Source organism: Xiphophorus maculatus, chromosome 18 (assembly GCF_002775205.1).
Source record: "Xiphophorus maculatus strain JP 163 A chromosome 18, X_maculatus-5.0-male, whole genome shotgun sequence".
Classification (NCBI taxonomy): Eukaryota; Metazoa; Chordata; class Actinopteri; order Cyprinodontiformes; family Poeciliidae; genus Xiphophorus; species Xiphophorus maculatus.
In genome coordinates this window covers 20,601,858-20,621,189 of record NC_036460.1, presented here as the reverse complement: position 1 = coordinate 20,621,189, position 19,332 = coordinate 20,601,858, and the positions used below count along the sequence as shown (strand labels likewise).

The 19,332-nt window shown below is 37.6% G+C and overlaps 2 protein-coding genes across 5 annotated transcripts in view; both read left to right on the top strand.

Annotated features, from left to right (window-relative positions):
• The window catches only part of LOC111611990 (elastin-like), a 67,447-nt gene extending 55,840 nt beyond the window's left edge, over positions 1 to 11,607 (top strand). For all 4 annotated transcript variants that reach the window (XM_023351310.1, XM_023351312.1, XM_023351311.1 and 1 more), the window contains 14 exons: positions 1,095 to 1,097; positions 1,289 to 1,318; positions 1,396 to 1,431; positions 4,142 to 4,177; positions 4,258 to 4,335; positions 4,500 to 4,547; positions 5,823 to 5,867; positions 6,335 to 6,373; positions 6,517 to 6,606; positions 6,793 to 6,831; positions 7,960 to 8,007; positions 9,313 to 9,348; positions 9,704 to 9,781; positions 10,309 to 11,607. In XM_023351310.1, the coding sequence (XP_023207078.1) occupies positions 1,095 to 1,097; positions 1,289 to 1,318; positions 1,396 to 1,431; positions 4,142 to 4,177; positions 4,258 to 4,335; positions 4,500 to 4,547; positions 5,823 to 5,867; positions 6,335 to 6,373; positions 6,517 to 6,606; positions 6,793 to 6,831; positions 7,960 to 8,007; positions 9,313 to 9,348; positions 9,704 to 9,781; positions 10,309 to 10,355 (653 nt within the window). In that variant the 3' untranslated portion in view covers positions 10,356 to 11,607. The remainder of the gene's footprint in view (positions 1 to 1,094; positions 1,098 to 1,288; positions 1,319 to 1,395; positions 1,432 to 4,141; positions 4,178 to 4,257; positions 4,336 to 4,499; positions 4,548 to 5,822; positions 5,868 to 6,334; positions 6,374 to 6,516; positions 6,607 to 6,792; positions 6,832 to 7,959; positions 8,008 to 9,312; positions 9,349 to 9,703; positions 9,782 to 10,308) is intronic.
• Positions 11,608 to 12,934: 1,327 nt separating this feature from the next.
• Positions 12,935 to 19,332, top strand: part of LOC102225878 (LIM domain kinase 1) — a 50,340-nt gene continuing 43,942 nt past the window's right edge. The window contains exons 1-2 of the mRNA XM_023351605.1: positions 12,935 to 13,282; positions 16,196 to 16,295. Coding sequence (XP_023207373.1) covers positions 13,225 to 13,282; positions 16,196 to 16,295 — 158 coding nt within the window. The 5' untranslated portion in view covers positions 12,935 to 13,224. The remainder of the gene's footprint in view (positions 13,283 to 16,195; positions 16,296 to 19,332) is intronic.

The following is a 19,332-nucleotide window of genomic DNA, read 5'->3' as shown; positions in this document are numbered from 1 at the left end:
AAATCCAATGTTAAAGGTTCCTGTTAAGGAGGAGTGTAACCATCGACAGCCCCAGGAATTCAACATTAAAACAAATTACTTACTAAGTTGTCTACTGTTTTTAAAATCATAGTTAATTATTGTTTATTCACACAGAAATATGCGCTCAAATCAGTCTCAAAACTTGCGCAGATGGGTCACTGATCATTAATTTGGTGAGGCGAATAATACGATGAAAGAAACGGGAAGAAACCTCAGAATTATATTTCCATTCGTAAACAAAAGAAGCAGCAAAGCATCATTTCACATAAACTACTAAAACACTAAACTGCTTTGAACAGCAGTTTAGAACATGCAAATTGATAAATACAAAATCAAAAAAAGCAGGAGAAATGATTACGTTCATCTGTCCTACTTATCCTAGTTAAACTACTTCATTTGAAGACATTCTGCAGACTGTGGATTTTCTGTTTCACAGTTTCATTCAGTCACTTCGATGCATTTCTCACATCATTACTGAGTCATAGTATGATAATTAAATACGGATATTTAATTATCCGTATTTAATTAAATACAGATATTTAATTATCAGGGTACAAGATGTAGTAATGTGTACATAAGGAAGAGGGAGATTGATGTGTTTCCTTTGTTACATCTTAACAGTATGGTCTGTTTGTGTCTGCACTTTTCTTTTTGATAACTTTTCATTCTTTCTCACTAACATTTCACTTTTACCTCACTGGTTAGCTTTCAAAGTTCAAACTGTCTACATGTTTCATTTTTAAACTCAAGAGTCACAAAGAGGATTATGTTCCCTTAATTTCATTTTGTTTGTCTACAGCTTGTATTAATGTGCTCTGACACTGTGGTTATTTCACCTCTGTGTTCAAATTCAGATGAATTCACTAATTTAAACCTAAAGTTTTAAATGAGACACTGTTTATGCACTGTAAATCCTCATACAACATGAAAGTAATTGAAGCAGAACTTTTACGTCATTTAGTCCAATCTGGTAAATGGATAAATGAAGAAGGCGTGACATCTTAAAAAGTGTATTTTGATTAATTTGTTCTTTTTCCTTTTTGCTCCATCTTGTGGCGGCTTTATGAAAACAGGCGGTAGGTTCAATATATTTATTTTAATTTGCCTTACACAAACTGTCTGCTTGTGTATTTCTGTTACATGGTGTGTGGGTGTGTGTGTGTTTCTAATTCACCATATATTTATTTTTAACATAAAGGCATTGCTTTAACCTCACATTAGTTACATGCTTCGTATTAATTTATTTCAACCTTGTTTTTCCTTTCAGTTGGCACAACTGGTGGACAAGTTCAACCCGGTAAGTTGAGAGGCGATATTAAATCTATGACCACCAGGGGGAGACAAAGACAGCGTTGTAACTCTGTTGTTTTTCAGGCGCTGGAGTCAAACCACCAAAGCCATATGTACCAGGTAAAGATGAGCTCAGCAGTTTTACTGTGGTCCATCTGGGTTGTGATTATAAAGTAGAAGCAACGTAATTCCCCTCCAGGTTTGTTAATTCACATTATGTAGAACCAAACAATATCCATTCGTCTTTTATCCATTGATAATGAGCCAGCAGAAATATACATTAACCGTTGCAAATTTTAGTTTGATATCATTTCAGTATCAAAACATTCTTATCAAATGATCAGTACACGTTTTTAGCTATCCCTCTTTCACATGCAGGGTGCATTACTCTGAGCAAGCAGGTTCTGTCTAGACAACAAATGACCCAAACTGAATCAATAAAAGCAGTTTGTGTAAAAGGAAAAGTTGCATCAGGTCTTTTTCAGCCCAATCAGACCTCCACCAGACTCAACACTCGTTAGATTTTTATTGCACATCCAGCTTTACAGTTTTGGAAAGGTTTTGCTTTTTTGCTGTATTGTCTTTGTGGAACAGTTTAAATGCTAGTGTAACAAAAAAGAACGGTATCAAACTAGAAAATGTCTGAAGAAATTTAAACGGGGCCTGCCAAAGTGTGGCCAAACCCAGCGTTCTGATGCTAAAAATTAGCATCAATGCTAAAGTAAGCTACAATGTATTTAATAGCATATGGAGAATCACAAGCATGTTGAGCAATGTGGATTTACTGTCATTGGTGGTGAATATATTATAAAACAGACCTTCAACGCAAATGTAAAAATCTATTTTATACTTCGTATTAATTTATAATTAATACGAAAAAAAACCCAGAAAAAAACGCTTATCTCTTAACACCAAATTAATTAATTTTTTATAAAACATAATATCTTCTGAAAAACTGCTTATCTGCTTAGACACAAGAAATTTACTGGTAAAATTCAGATGTTTACCTTGTGGCACTTGGTTACCAGAAAACATGGTCATCTCTTAGCAACAGATTAACAACAAATAATGTTATTGTTCAAAAACCATAAGATTTCTTCTGCTCTTTTGAAATACTACTTATCTCATACTGAAGAAGAATTGTGCAGGTGGTGCATTTTTCAGAAAAGTGAAAATGTTTTTTTTTTCTGTCATTGTTGGAGAATATATTCTAAAACAGATACTCAATGTAAAATTCTGATTTATACTTTGTGGCAATTCGTTACTAGAAAAAAACGCTCATCTCTTAACTCCAAGTTAATAACAATTAATAATATTGTTTATAAAACATAAGTTCTTTTGAAATACTGCTTATCTGATTAGACACAAGAAATTTACAGTTGGTAAATTTTGCAAAAGTAAAAATCAGATGTTTACTTTGTGGCGCTTGGTTATCAGAAAACGGGCTCAATGCTTAGCAACAGATTAACAACAAATATTGTTATTGTTCAAAAAACAAAAAATTTCCTCTGCTCTTTTGAAATATTATTTATCTTACTCTACTTTCTACTTAACAAGAATTGTGCAATTGGTGAATTTTTCAGAAAAGTGAAATTATACATATATATATATATTTTTTTTCCTTTTGTCATTGGTGGTAAGTATATTATAAAACATATATACTTGTCTGTTGTGTTCCTGTAGTGCCCTCCTCTGTAACTGAGTGCTCCGCCATCTCTGTAGTTCTCTACATCTCTGCTCTTCTCAGTGTTCTGTTGCTATGGTAACTAAACCTCTGAAAACTGTCATGTGTGAGTGAGACACAGAGGGGGAGACAAAATTCTCCCTCTGTTTTGAGTCTGACACAAAACTGTGTCAATTAGGAATTGTTTTGATTTGAATTTGGCCCGTTTTTTGCTAATTGCATCGCCATGGTTACTTGAAATGCCAACAGAAGTAATAGCCCGCATGCCGAGATCCAGCCACATGTTTTGATATATATATATATTGTGGGCGTACACGCAGCGGTACGAGCCGCATTAACGGTGAAAGGAAGCGGCAGTTATTTTGAGGTGTACAGTAATAGGTGCCTTCATGCATTTCGTTGCTCTCCTATACTCTGCTATGGCAGGCCCTAATTAAAAGAACTTAATGCCACATTAAGACAAGGAAGCTGTAACCTGTCATGGGTCTTTGTTATCGTCCCACACAGGTGCTCATAATAACCAAGCTTTTTAAGATCAGTTTTAAGGCTTCAGCGAAAGAAAAGTCCCAGTGTGGAATAAGTAAGAGGCTATGGCTTAAAAATACTCCGCTTGTTTAAATATATATTTTCTATTATTGATTTTTAACAGGACAATTCATACAATTCTTTGCTGACCAAAATTTTGCAATCAAGCTTGATCTTCATTAGGAGCACCGTCTGCTGTGGTATCCTCTTCTGTTTTCTACTTCCCTCAAACAGATGAACAAACAGCCATCAGTTAACCCTCCAATCTTCTAAAAAATATATATATCATATTGTGAAATAAAGTGAATAAATAGAATGAAGCAAAATAGTAAAGTATGTAAAAAAAAAACTAAAGAGACATAATTTAAATATAACTTTACAAATAAGGATGACAAAATTGATACTAAATTCCACGTGTTCAATATTTGTGTTAATTTTTAAGCTGTGAAAGAAAACATTAAACTGATATTATTTTAATAGTGTGTAGTTTATATTGGTTTTCATATAAATGTAATGAACTGAATGAAGACTGCAATGCTTTTTACATAAATTAAATTAGGCCAATAGTGAACATGTACAGTCTGAGGCCTACTGGGAAGTCTTTACTGTTGTTCTCTGCAGTTCCAGGTGCAGGTGGATATGGATATCCATATGGAGGTACGTTTCTTAATGTTTCTTGTTAGACGTTCATCAATGTGATGGAAACTGCAACATTATGTCTGTAATCTTTGTTTCAGTTCTTTACGGTACTGGTACCGGTACGGGTATCGGCACCGTGCCTGGGCAGGGAGCAGGAACAGGAGTGAAATATCCAGGTAAAGATATTTCTTTTTCGCTTCAGACAATCAATCAAACTGGTCCTCAAAGAGGTGTGAGAGGTTTTCACATTTCTCCTGCAATAACCAAGTTATGATAATTCATAAAGCACGTTTGCCTTGCTGTGCTGTGGCCTCATGGATCTCTGTGGCGTGTTTTACAGTTGCAGGAGGCAGAGTAGGAATCCCTCTGGCTGCAGGAGGCTATCAAAGTCAGTGCTCGTCGACCTGTCTTTTTGCATTTCTACAAACTCTATGATTTATGAAAAACAAGAATTTATGAGAAATAATGTTATTTAACATACCCATATTTCATAAATGGATACAGGGGAAACGAGGAGGTCACAAATGCCTTGTAAAAAATAAAGCCATTCAACATTTTCTGTTAGTTTGTTTCTCTATCTGACCAAACTGTTCTTGTTTTAGGACGCCAGAGTAATGCGAATTCAACAGTGTACACATTAAGATCAGTTTGCTTTTAAGCCTTTTAGGAAAGCTCAGATGATGGGCCATGAATTTTCATGTTTCTGATCATTTATTCCCAGCATTTGAGTTAAATGGAGTCACAGCTCATCCACAGCTGTGTAAAACCTCAACCACACTCATTCCTGGTGTGACATCATTGAAAAATGAAAAGGAATCTGTCAAGAAATCAGAGATAATTGTGGCCATTTACAAGTCTGTTTCATCATGGGGAACAATCTTCAGATGCCTGAAGGTGCCACATTTGTCTGTTTATTATTTGAAATTATAAACAGCAGGGCAATATCCAGCCATCATACGATTCAGGGAGGAGACAGATTCTGATACACCAGATACAATGGTTGCACCAGTTTTTGGTGCAAATTATGAGCATCTGACAAAGAGGAAATGCACAAATTACTCTAAAAACAATATCAAAAGTCAGAAAATAATCTGGAAATAACCTGAGGAACAAATACCTTAGTTTATGGAGAGATTTCTTGTCATCTGATGAAGCTAAAATTAAAGTTTTTGGTCATAATGACTGTTGTTACAGTCGGAGGCATCCTGTATGTTTTGTAGCAGGAGAAACTAGGTAAATGTATTTTTATACAGACTATGTAAATATCTGGTTTCAACTGAATATGACTTAAGGATTCACGCTTCTTCATTATTTCGATGGGTTAGCGTCATACGGTCAAGATTAAAAACAGTGTTGATATAAAAGGAAAGGAGCATGAAGAGCTAAATAACACAGTTTTCCCCTGACAACACAATCGTCCGGTCCAGCGCTCAGAGTGACAGTTGGTCAGGACGTGCCATCACATCACATTTCCTGTGCAGGAAATCGGCCAAAACCCTGATAAGTGACGAATGAGGAACTGCTTTGATGGTGTTTCAGAGCAGAAAGTATTTACAGCTTTTCTTGTCCTGCATTTGTTTTTGCATTGTTTGTGTCTTTGATAGCCTATGAAACAGTAATTTCTCGTCTCTGCTGACCCCTGTCTTTCTCCGCCCCTCTGCAGTTGGACAGGCGGGAGCTGGTAGTGGAGTCAAACCACCCAAACCAGGTAAAATACCAGCTTTCACTCTGTCACAGCAATCCCTAATTTATCCTGGTTCCCCTCTAAACTACAAAGAAATATTTTTGCTCGTATAGTCCCAACACAAGAAGAGTTATTTACCAGTTATTTACCTTAAAAAGTCTGCAGAATCCAGCTCCACCAAATACAGAAATCCCAGGAGGGTTCCTGCACCATTAGGAGTTTGCAAATGGAGCAGACTGGTGATTGTTGGTAATACTGAAGATAACATCGCAGTTAGGTTTTGTTTTGTTTTTTCCAAGAAAACAAGCTGTGGTGGAGCCCTTCCCAGAAAAAAGCTCACATCTATTTTGAGGAATGAGGAATTCTTATACGACCTGAAATGCACTGTGTTGTCTTGCCAGAAAGAAGAAACAAAATAATATCTATAAAAATGAAATGTTTTGGTAACAAAAATAGTCTAGCATTTGCTCTTTTGTGCTATATTTGATCAGGTTATGGTAACCTTGGAGGAGGAGGAGTTTATCAGCCAGGTGAGAGTCACATTATGTTGCTCTATCTTACTTTAAAACTGTAAATACAGAAACAGATAAACATTTTTTTTTCATTTTATCCAGTTGCACATGTTAAATTAAAGAGTCCAAACCTCTAAATCTGCCTGAACCTGGGGTTGCAGGTGGTGCTGGGACGGGACTGGGACCTGGAGGAGCACCAGTCGCACCAGGAGGTGGACAATACTCTGCTGCTGCAAAAGCTGCTAAATATGGTAAAAAAAAAAAAATAACACTCAGGTGCAGGGTTAAAGAAGAAAGAAATGCTAAACTTTTTGTTTTAAAGGGTATGTGTTGAAATGTCACTTTTATGTCACTAAAGTATGTTGAGGTTGATTTTTAAATGTGGGGGAGAGTTGTAAAGTGGTGTACAGTTTTTCAGTGTCGTTTCTGTTCATCAGGTCTTCAATCAGGAGTTGGACCAGGAGGAGTTCAAACAGGTACACAATGTTTACTCTGTTATGTGATGCAGCTTCTTCAATTTGCTGTTATATACTGGAGATGCTTTCCAGAGACCTGAAAAATATTTGTTTTCCTTAAATGTTTTAATTTCATATTTTTGGAATAATGTGGCAGACCAACAGGTGGAAACGATATGCGTGCTTTTCAAAATATTCTGCACCTGATTCAATACTTTATCAAACCACATTTTAATCCAACTGCAGCTGCAAGTCTTTGAAATGACTTTGGTCTAAATCTAATCCATGCCGTTGTAGTTCAATGTGTAGGGGTTTGTCGGACTGGAAGGTGAATGTTTTTTATTGCACCTAGCAGGTTTTCTTCTTGGTTTCTTTTAACAATTACTCTCTTCTCGCCACTCTGCCATAACAGCTTTTGTGGCGTACGTGACTAATAGTCGTCTCTGATTGGTTCCCTCTTTGCTCGGTCTGCCAGTTTAGGAGGGAGGCCTTATCTTGACATGTTGGCAGTTTTGGTAAACTGTTTCACTCACTTTTAATTGGTTGTGCTGGCTTGTATTTCGCAGTATCAGATTAAAATGAGATGAAATCCAATGAATGCCATAAACCTAAAGTTTAGCTTGTAAAAGAAATTTAGGAACAATGTATTCTTCCTCCTTCCACGTCACAATCAATCGTTACTTTATCACATAAAAACCCAATGAAATACATTCCAGTTTGTGAGTTTAATGTGACAAAGCATAAAAAGGTTTATATTATAATCTTCTGAAGTGTGGCAGTGTGTCGGTCCTGTTGTTTCTCCACCTGTGATGAATGAGTGTAATCACACAGCAGCACAGACTGTGTACAAGCTCATCACAAATAGATACGTCGCTAATCTCTCTCCCAGAGGTCAAAGGCCTGTTTGGCTGTGCTGCAGATGGTGCAAAAAAAAACAAAAATAAAAAAAATTAGGAAGCTGCTCAACTTAAGTAGGAGAGACATTTTTCAAATTGAGTAAATAAAGAAAATGAGGTCAAGCTGTGCTGTATTCTGCTTGTATTTCTCTGAACTGATTGTTGCTGTTTTAATTTACTAAATCTTTGTATTTATTTATTTTGTTATCTGGTTGAACACAATGCCGCCAGTAACTGCTTTTTAAATCTACAGGTGTGGTTCCTGGTTATGGTGGAGGATACCCTCAGCAATACGCCCCAGGTACTTATCTGCCTTCTTGTTATATTTTCTTTTTGCTTATAAATGAACGTTGTGTAACATGCTGTACATTTGTATTTTTGATAGAAACGACTGATTTGTTGTGCCATAAATAAGCAGAGATAATTTCTTAATTAGCTGAATATTGAGACAGACAACACATGAAAACAAGGGCTTGTGTTCAGTATTACAGTCTGAAGCTGCATTCAGGCAGACATATATTTTAGAGCAGATGTAGCTTTAATTTTTCATGTCTGTTTCTGGATCAGGTGGATTAATGCTGATCAGCCACTTTTCATGAAATGTGAATAAAAAAAGGACAAGTTATTGCATCATTCATATTTATAAATAATTTATTTAGAATAAAGGCTAAAGAGGGATGAAGCCATAAGCTTCTGAAAATTGTGTTTTTTTTTCCAGTAAATTAATATTTCACTCATTTAACAAAGGAAGAAGAAACCACAAGTTTAAAGAATTTAATAGGGCTTATATGTTAATAAGATTCGATTTATTTCTCTCCCTCTATGTTTGTTGAAATTTTTACTAATTCCTATTCCAGATTTTCCAGATTTATAGTTTGACCTGTCCACATTGTTGAAGTCTGCTGTATTATGTAGTTCAGCTCCATGATATAATGTAAAATAAAAAGACATTTAATCTTGTGACTGTGTGATATTAATGAAATTATTTGCTTTTTGTGCCTCAATTTTAATTTAAATTTGAGCTGGTTTGGATTCATAAAGGTTATCCTATTCGAAACCCACAGGATGGTTTATTTGTGTCTTATGTTCATAAAGAACTAAATTACTTTAGAAACAAAAATAAATGACACTTTTAACTGCAAGATGTTTGCATAGTTACATTTTATGGAGCAAGTTCTCTCTCGCTGTCCTACTTTAAGTAAATAATGATCGAGGTTAATGTTCACAGATGTGAGCACATATTTCTAAATATAATCTAAGCGAGGGAACCACAAAAAGTTTGGACACTTTGCAAAATTTGGTGTCGTGAGTCTTGCAACTCATGACTCGTACCACAAATATAATCTACTGATATTAAATTTATATAAGTGCTACTCAGATGTTGTAGCAATAAGCCAATAAAAGCATTAATTTTCTCATGCTACACTTTGTGAACCCTCTGTCTGCGATGACTCACATCAGCATGCCGATTGCAGAGGAGCTTCTGACATAACCATGTTTCTGATTGGTTCAGTTATTTGAGTAATTGGGAATACTCATAGACTGGATAGGTTAAGGCTGTGACACTAAGATGTCTCATATTTTCTGTGTTTTTGATGTTGTTTAGGTCAATATGCGCCAGCCTCACTGACCCCACAACAAGGTACCAAAGACCATCATCACCTTGCTGCACACTTAATTACACTTCCTTATGAAGGTGTTCATTTGAAACGGGGTGTGCATGGTGGACGCATGATGATCTTTATTTTTCTCAGCTCAAATCCTAATTCAGATAAACAGCTTAGAGACGATGACATTTATCCAATGTATGTGTCAATGAATTTGTTGCCAAGATTTCTTACATGACAAATGCAGAGCTTTATAAAACTAAAGGAGTGAAAGCAGCATGGAGCAAACATCTGGTTTATAATATAATACTAACACATCCATTAATTTAGCATAGAAAGTAGCATAGCTATAATAAAGCAATGTTATTTGTTTCTTTTGTCATTTTGCAGCCAAGGCAGCAAAGTATGGTGCGCTGCAGGGCTTCCTTGGCGGAGGAGGAGGCGGAGGAGGCGGAGGGTTCTACAGAGGTGAATTACAGTCTTTAAACCTCCACAATTATTAAAACCTCTTGCAAAATGTTTTTAAAAGCCTTGAAAATAGAAAGGTTTGTTGTTGCTGCAGCCAAATCTCACACAGAAATTATGAAAAATCCAACTTTTCATTTGAGTTCATAGTAATGATTAATATAAATAATTGTAGCCTAAGCATTTTTGGGGGTCTATACTTAGACTTTGTAAGCTGATTGGAGTGTCTGCAAGGTTTTAGTTAGTAATCCAAGACTTTTTCTTTGTTCCTCCTACAAATGGGAAAAACAAGAGAGCATGGCAGTGAGCTATATAAAAAGACTGATCATGTTGATCTTCATGATTTCTTAATGCGGTATTTATTTTCACATTAAAGGTTGGATTTTTCTGCTTTTTCCATTTTGCAAATGTGATTATTTCAAGGCAATAAGAACACACAGAAAAACTGCAACCTTAACATGATCGATTATTGTCAAAGCCACTCCTGGGTAATGAATTAATAACCCAGCTTACTGCGGTGTTCTCTGTAGGTGGCGCTGCAGGATGCCAGGGTAAATACTGTGGGAGGAGGAAGTAGAGGATCTCCAGATCCAGTGACCTCAAGACACCATGGTGCTACTGCATGATCTAGAATGTACATTTTATATGCAAACAAAGCCCGATTAGACAACCTGTATAGATGTTTGTTGTTGCTTACTTGACTTCAATGTCTGTTTTTCTACAAACCCACCGACCCAGAATTTTGTACACGTTCTGTTGTGAACATATGTTATAGATAGTGCCTTTTGATTATCATGTATGTGTTCCAGTTAATCAGCTTTGACTCTTTGTACCCCGTCACAGGAGTTAGAAATGCTTCGTGTCTTCAGTGAGTGTGTGTTTTTATTGTGATGATCAGGCTGACCTTTGTGTTTTAACCCCTATGGACGTGTCTCGCCCGTCTGAGCAGAACTCGCCGCCTCTCGGGGAGGGTTGGTTTGGTCAGAGCTCGCCCAAACACTGATCAGATCTGTCCAATCTGCTCCCCGCTCTTCCTCCGCTGCTATTTTTAGCCGTGCTGAGTGTAAAGCGGCAGGAGCTTGCTCGGGCCAACCCATCTGCTCTGAGATTTTGCTGATTCTTGTCGCTGTGCAGTGAAGTCTTCTCAGCACTTTCTGATCTTTGAAGAACAGAGAGACGAACGCAATTGACACGTCTTTTAATGCTTTACAGGGAGAGAAAAGCAGCCGGCCAGACGTAGATGTCAGGCTGACATGAACTTTATGTGTGGTTGAATGTTGGGTGTGTAGTCTCATTCATTATTATTTTATTTTACCTGTTATAAGTGTTTGGACTCATAGCTGTATTGTTATCAGGAAAGCATAAAACAAGAACAATCTTTTTGCATTTATCCTCTGTTACTAATTATTACAGGCTTTGTTTAATGGGGGAGGATGTGCATTTATGTGAGGCATAAAAATCCTCTTGATTATTTACTTGAGCTGCTTTTATCAGGCTTTACTGACCAAAGGTTTCTGAGTGCTGTTGCCAATGTGACCGCATCTCTCCGTGTGTAACTATGTACTGTATTTTTGACTAATTTTGATGTTAGCTGGCTTCAGTTTCTTCCACTCGGGGCTGCGTGAGAACTGTCTTTGAGCCTCGCCGGGTTGGACCATGTCAGATGTGACGTGGGACGCTCTTCATCTTTATTTAAAACTGTTGTCAGAAGGAGGAATGGTGTGGTTTTGCACTTTTTTTTATGATCTCCACGACACATGCGACTCGATCCTAGACATCCTGGCAATGTCTTTTCTTTAACAGATAACAAAATAAATGTGTTTAAAGAATTTGTTTTCCATTTGTTTGTTTGCTTCATTCATTAAACATCAGAACAACTCAGTTGATCCATCTTAGCTGTTCCTAATTTTTCTAATAAAATTGTTTTGCAGCAGTATTTAGTTGAAACCAAGAGTTTGCATACATTGAATAAAAACACATTCACCTCCTTTTCTCAACGTCTGAAGTTTATTTTAAGTCAGTTCGGATTAGCAAAATTATTTCTCTTTGTAAATGCCAAATTAAGGGGGGAATATGTCAGATTTATTTAATTTTGTCTTATATATCTGAGGTTTACAAAGTCAAGACATCATCGTGGCATGTAAAATTTAACTTTTTTACATTTTATCATAGCACAACCACAAACTTAAACTGAATTTTTGGGACCTTTACTTATCGCATGAATGGAAAATAATGTTTATATTCATCTCCTTTTATTCTAATACCCCAAATCAAACATCATAGCTCCAGAAGCCAGCTAATTATGTCAAAAAGTTCAAAGATATGAATAGTTTTGCAAGGCACTATGTAAATCCTGTAGTTAGTGTCCTAGATGGAGATGATAAAGCCATGCTGCTGTTTCCTGAGGCTCTCCAGGGACAGCTCTGACCCAGGATTCACATCCTGCAGAAGAAGCTGACTCTGCTTTCTATCTGCAGCAGGGTTCCTGTGGAACTCTACAATGTTCACACTGTAGTTGTACAACTGGCTGTCTATAATGACATAACTATTTCTTTCAAATGTCCTCAAATAAAAAGAAAAGATAAACAAAAGCTTGTAAACTTGGTCACAAATGTCAGAAAAGCACAGTTATCTTTATTTTAAAAACTGCTACAACTGGAGATCGTGGGAAAATGTCATATAAAAATATTTTGAAGAGTAACACACTTGTCCTCCATGTTTTCTTCCCATTGGATCAACGGGTTATGATTATAAGTAATTTAATATAACTACAGTGGTCTTGGATGGTGACTTATATTAAGCCATTTTTTTTTCTTTTACAGGTAGACTTTTCAAATCCGATTTAAAACTTTCCAGTCAAAAACAGCAGTTTTTGCTTTTTCTTCTTTTCAGAATATGTCTCATATGGATACTCTCACCTCATTCTTTTTATTGATATGTGTCTTTCTGTTGTGACTGTTGCAGTCATTTTTTATTTATTTATTTTTTTTTTTGCAAACAGATAATGAAGCCTTATTTTTATCTCCCTCGGGTGAGTTTTAGTTGTGTTTTTGCAGCTGTTTTTGTATCCTACACAGTGGTTAGATTATATGTTACAACGACTTGCCATATATAGATTCCTCTCTTCTTCTCCCTCCCTCCGAATGGGAAACAAATCCTGAATTCATTAACTGGGGCGAGTTCCGGGTTGGCCAGCCTCTATATTTTCCTCTCCCCGGCTCTGCCACTCCATTGGTCGGCGGATCTGTTGAATGAATCGCCGGAGAACCGAGCGAACAGCAGCGGGCAGGAGGAAGCAGCGTCGGCCGCTGCAGCTGCGGGGATCGACCGAGGCACAGCCAAACACCAGCACCGGGGGGAGCGCGCTGCGGTGGGGCCGCTGGGGGACGTCGGTTACCGGTTCTCTGTCGACCAGAGGTTCTCCGGAGGAGACCAGAGGAAAGTGAATGAGGTTGATGCTGCTTTGCTGCACCTGGAAGGACGAACGCATGGGAGAGGAGGAAGGTGAGGAGGAGCTGGCTGCTGCGGGGAGGTGAGGGCGTTTAAAAGGCAGAGGACGCTGCAGGCAGAGGGGCGATAAAGGCGCAGTTCTGTTGCTGTGTTTGACATCCACTGATCAGATATGGACGTGGCAGCGTTTCATCCAAAGGGAGGTTGTTTGAGCATGTTGGCGCTGATTCTGAAGCCATGTTTTCCTCGAGTTGATGCATCCGTCATGTTTGTGTGCACCAGAGAGACTCGCACCAAGCTCACTCTGCATGTGCAACCAGTAAAAAACAGGACTGTTTATGATCAGATTGAGAGAAGAACAACAAACCGGTGAAAAGACAAGAGTCTTGGGTCTAAATGAAACAAACAAATGCTTTTCTAAGTACTTATTACCATTTGGGTGGGTAAAAAAAGAACATCATCTCACAGAAATGTAGGGCTTAATATTTGGTTGTGTTGTAGATTTTTCATCTGTCCCTCTTGTATCAGACTGTGTTAGTCCTGTCCTCTCATGTTCTATGAATAGAGCAACACAGACTTTGCATGATGTTTACATTTGCATTGCAATGATTCTGCAAGACATGAGTTACCAGAGCTTCACCTGTACAGCTCATGCTGTGTGTGGGAAGATGAGGGTGTGTCTGTTTGCTTTTACTATCTGGTCTTGAGAAATACAGGAAAGAAATAATGACTCTTAGACATTCAACTTCAGAAACCAGTGAGTGTAGTAAACCTGAGGCTCCATTATTGATATTAGTTGATTCTAAGCTCCTCTTTCCTTCATTTGTCAAAGAAACGGATGTCTTCCAAAGTCTTTAGCTGCAGCCAATGTCTCCTCTAATGATGCCTCGCATATTAACTCATCCAAATGGGTTTTTTTCTTCCTGAGACCAAACATTTTTCTCATTAGTGAGAAGGAATGGAGCAGTGAACAGCCCTTTGCAGGCCGCTCTTAACACTGAGGTCAGGTTAATGTTTGCACACGTTGCTTTGTGTTGTGCAGATTGCCAACTTTGAGGAAAACTGTTGTGCAACCTTAAGATCTCGGGTGTTTAATAATACATGAGCGACCACATTAATGCTACTTAATCCCATTAGCTGTTGTGATCTGCCAAAAATAAAAGGAAGCAAAGTTCTTAAAACAAATGGAGAACTTGGATGCAAAATGGTTTGTTAGACGGGCGATGACTGATGAAGAAACTTTTGGTTGGAAACATTTTAGTACCTTGTCTGCTGTTGAGTAACTTGTTAAATCGTTCTGTGAAAATGCTTTTTTTTTTACTGGAATCTTCAGGAAACTTTCACTAAAGGTGTTCTAAAAGTTTGCCTCAACGTTGAACATAAAACCTTATGAGAACCAGCAGAAATTTCTTTGTAGAGGTTTTCCAGAACTTTCTGATTGTAACATTCAAGAACCACTCCCTAAATCTTTCCTGAAAGTTGCTTCCCTGACGTCCCCTGGGAGGTAACAGCAACTTTCACAATGTAAACTCAAGAAATCCTCACCTAAAACGCACCTGATGGTTTCTACAGTCGCAGTGTAACCTTTAAGAAATCATCCAGAAATGTTCTGCATTAGTTTCCTGAAGTCTAACCAGAACGTTTATGACGTTCCATAAAGGTTCAATAAAGATTAACTTCCCGCTGACTTGCAGGACGTCATCTAAAGACTAATTAGTGGGAAAGTCACCGAAGGGAAAATAAATAAAAGCTTTCACAATGGCACATATTGAGGGACGTTCACCAAAAGACAGCTTGAAGATACCAACACCTTTCATTTTTTCAGAGAGGTTTATTGGATAATTTCAGAAATTTTCATTGGAGCATAGAAGCAACTTTTACAAAGACAACTAGCTTTATCAAACCTTATGAAATCTTCCCTACAGGTTCTCTCGAGGTTAGTTTCAAGAATGCAAAGCAAATACTAACTAGTGGTTTCCTACAATTGTCAACATGCAACCTTATAGAAAGTTTCATGTTTAGTCAAGGTTTTCTACAAGTTTCAGAATGTAACCTTCAGAGGATCCTACAGGTTCACTGACGCATTATGCAACTGTGTGATCTTTGTGGAGCTGCCAGGGAATCTTCTCTAAATGTTCCCCAAATGTTAAACCATAACTTTCAAAATCAAATCTTTTAAAGAACCTTTTTGGACCATTCCTAAAGGTTTCCCTGAAGGAGAAATGCAAAGCTGACAGTGCAGTCTTTTAGAAACCGTTAGAAATGTTTGCTATTATTTTCCAGATGTAATGTAAACAACACCTTTTAAAAAGTGTTGCATCAAGGTTAAGGGCAACTTTCCTGTAAGGAAACTTAAGAAAACTTTCAAGGTTCCCCTGAAAGTAAGAATCACAAACTTACTTTAGAAATGTTTAGAGATTTATCTTCTCTAAAGGTCCAGATTTTAAACTCTAACCTTCTGAGAAGCTCTTGATTGGATTCTACAACGTTTCTGAAGTAACCTTTAGAAAGAAAGACTGAAGGGAATTTTTCCTAAAGCTTCGCTGAAGGTTCACAGCAACTTTAATTATTTATCTTATATATTTTTGTTGCAATCGAAAGCTTAAATATTAAAGAAACTGAAACATCAGCACATTATTCCAGGTTCTAACTCTAAATATAAATACACTGTCACCAGCTTATCACCAGCTTATTACCAGTTTACCCAGAAGTCAGACTGGCACCAGAAGCCTGGCTGCTGTGTTCGTACAGCTGGACCAGAAGTGATGTCAGAGCAGAGATGCTTGTTGTGTGTTCAGTTTCTTCCTCAGGTGAATCATAAACCAGCTGGGTAAGTTTGCATGGAAAGCCAGATAAAGAGTCTCGTGCAAACACGGACACAATCAGAACGTTGTTGGATCTGCTGAGGCCCAAATAAAGCCTCACATCCGTGTGGGTTTGATCCTGTTTTCCTACGTGTCTTTGCAGCTGGAGGAAGTTTGCCGGAGTGTGCGGGATGCAAAGAGAGGATCTACGATGAGCAGTACCTCCAGGCCCTCAACGCCGACTGGCACACCATCTGTTTCAGGTAGAAAACTGACCCCACTTCGCTGCCGACACAGGAAGGTTGACCAGTGTTGTGGTCGCATGCAACCATTTGGGGAAAAAAACAACAACACATAAATCATGTTTTGGCTTAACAGATCAAATATCCTTGGGTATAAGTGTGTATTTATTTACACATCCAGCCAAATAATGACCTATTATTAACTCTGTTTACTATTTGGCCATAATAGAAAATCCTCTTTCACTATTTAGCACTAAAAGCTAAACAGTGAATGAACCACAGTTTTCACTTATTTCTATTCTGCACCAAAGGACAAAGTCTCCTTGCTGAATAAGCCTAAGAGACTGAAGCTACAACATATTTATCAGGTTATTATAAAAGTCTGACAGCTAATTAATCAGAGAGGCGTTGTGATTGTTTACTCCTCCTTCCCTTTGTTTGCTGCCCATGGATTTTATGTAATTCAATAGAAATATCAAATGTAGCAGCTCATCAGAAGGAGAAGTGACATTAAAGAAACCTAGATGTTACATTTTTAACAGTTTGGGGTTTATTGTTTGGGTTTAACAAAATAAAAGGGTAAAAATCAACAATAATCAAAAGGTAGGGGCTTACAACCAAAAGTACTAAATAAAACAAAATCCACAAAACAATCAGAGGTGTAAACCAAAGATCTTAACAAAGCAAAGCTGCACCTTTTGTCCAGGTTAAACAAAGTTAAACAAACTACAAATCTCTAGTAGAGATACAAAACCCACACAGGGACAAAAGCTATCAAAGTTTACAAAAGCTCACAGAAAGACAAAGCTATTCAGAGCAGTCAAACACCCAACAAAGCAGCAAGCTATCTCAACAAAGAATCAGCTGTGCCTTCTCCCAGGAAGTCTTGGGTTTAAAAAGGGAGGCGTCATCACAGATTGGTGGAGCTGACAATTGGTGATCCAATGAGCTCTGCTGTAGGCCTCAGGGAGTGGCACAGGAGGATGAGGGCTGCATCCACTTCCCAGTGGAGTCAATTTGATTAGAAAGCTGCAGATATACAGATACGGAAGAGAAAAAGAAAACGTACGAAGGCCACTGGCCGTAACATAAATACATTTTTAAAAAACTTGTAGAACTGGGAGATGGACTCCTTCCTTGGATCGGATGGGAAGCTTTCTGGGGCAGCGAGGTCTGGTCAAATGAAGATTAACCTTACATTTGTAATTTCCCCCCTTAAATCTCAAGCATTTAAGGATGTTAGTGAGTAAAACTCTGGATTCACGTTCAAATTTTGAAATATTAATCAATATTTGCATTTAAATTTGTGAAACAAAATGCAATGATTATTACTTACACTGTCCTGCCTTTGAATAAACATTTGGTCAGAATAACTTAATGAGATTTGAACTTCTTCATTCTTGAATTTGCTTCGTCATCAGGCTGTCTATTGGTGAGCTGCAGCTACATAGGTCAAAGTTTACATCTGAGGTGTGTGTCTTGTTGTGCCATTTATTTGCACCCCCTCCAGAAGACTGTTAAATGAAGATCAAAAATAAAACGCACAGCTCAATTAATATCTCGTCATACCTCAAAGCTATAGATTACATTTTTTTTTCCTGGACTGTAATCCCTTCGTGCCTTTAAGCCTTTCGTTTCAACTCGGCACCTTTTCTTCATAAACGATGAATATGCAAATGTGTCCAACCTGGTTATGGCTTTTCAGCTCACTCAGCCATGTCTCTTTAATTTCTCAGTGTTTAGGTAAACGCTGCCAGTTTACGGTCAACATAAAGTCTCAGGTGGTCTTACTGCAGCTGAAACCCTACAGAATGATCTTGACTGCTTGTTTTCTAGTTGGTCTGCAGAAATACCTGCAACTGTCTCGTTAACGGCGTAACGCTGTACCAGCCTTATCTTCCTGACGAATGTTGAACATGTTTTGACTTGCATGCTGCACTGAGAACAGGTCTAGCTTGGATGTCTGAGACGATATCAGCAGCTTCTGCCTGGTTTAAACTCAGGCGGCTCCTGTTGCCCCGGTGACATGCCAGCTACAACCTACTTAGTCCTGCAATGAGACTTTTTATTATTACATTCTGTTTCATTTGTATTCCTGTTCTTCTTTGTTTTCGGTAAATTTACTTACAAGGTACTGATGGATGGCACGAGCGCTTCTTCAGAGACAGAACATCAGCTTTCCATGTTGAATTTCTGAAGTTTTAGTAACTTTATTTAATCATCTATTGCCCCTAATCTAAGATAGTATTAAAGTGTAAAGTCAAAAAACGTAATATATGTAATTAACAATGCTTTGCTATTCTAACCACGAGTGTCATACCAGATTAATATATTTTTGAATAAAACATAATAATTTTTTAAAATATAATTGTCTAAAAAAAAAGAAGAAAATAACAATTTACCTATAAGATCAGACTTGAGCTTGTTTGCCTCGGTGCAGCTTGTAGGAATGTTACGTTGCGGCTCCCGTCAGTCACACTAACGATCCGCCGTCACATCAGCAGCAGCAGGCCTTCACGTTCACACAGGAAACTGACGCGATGTTTGAACAAGTCCTGACTATGTTAGGACTTGTTCAAACAAGTCGTTAACGCCGACTTGTTTGAGTTCCCTCCGTCTAAACCAGGGGTGTCAAACTCATTTCTGTTTTGGGCCAAATCAAGATCAGGAACGTATTATGTATTAATAAAACCTGTTAAACTGTTAAAATATCAACGAATTCTTAAAATTAAATAATATTACTGAACGTCTCTTCAGTCCCTCCAGGATTTTGTGATACTTTTTGTGATATTATTTTATTTTAAAAAAAATAAAATCAAAGTTTTCGTGGTACTAATTTGGAGATATTTGTGCTTATTTGCTACGGTGGATGCGACTTCTCATCACTAGCTGTATAGATTGTTATTATAGACATCAATTAAGGCTGAGGCAGCTGTTCAGTACAAGTAAGAAAGTTTTTGACAATTTTTGAGAAAAATCTGCAATAAACTCCCAGGGAAATAAAAGGTGCTAGGATTTGTTGATGTTGTGTGAATTTCCACAATAATTTTCAAAAAAC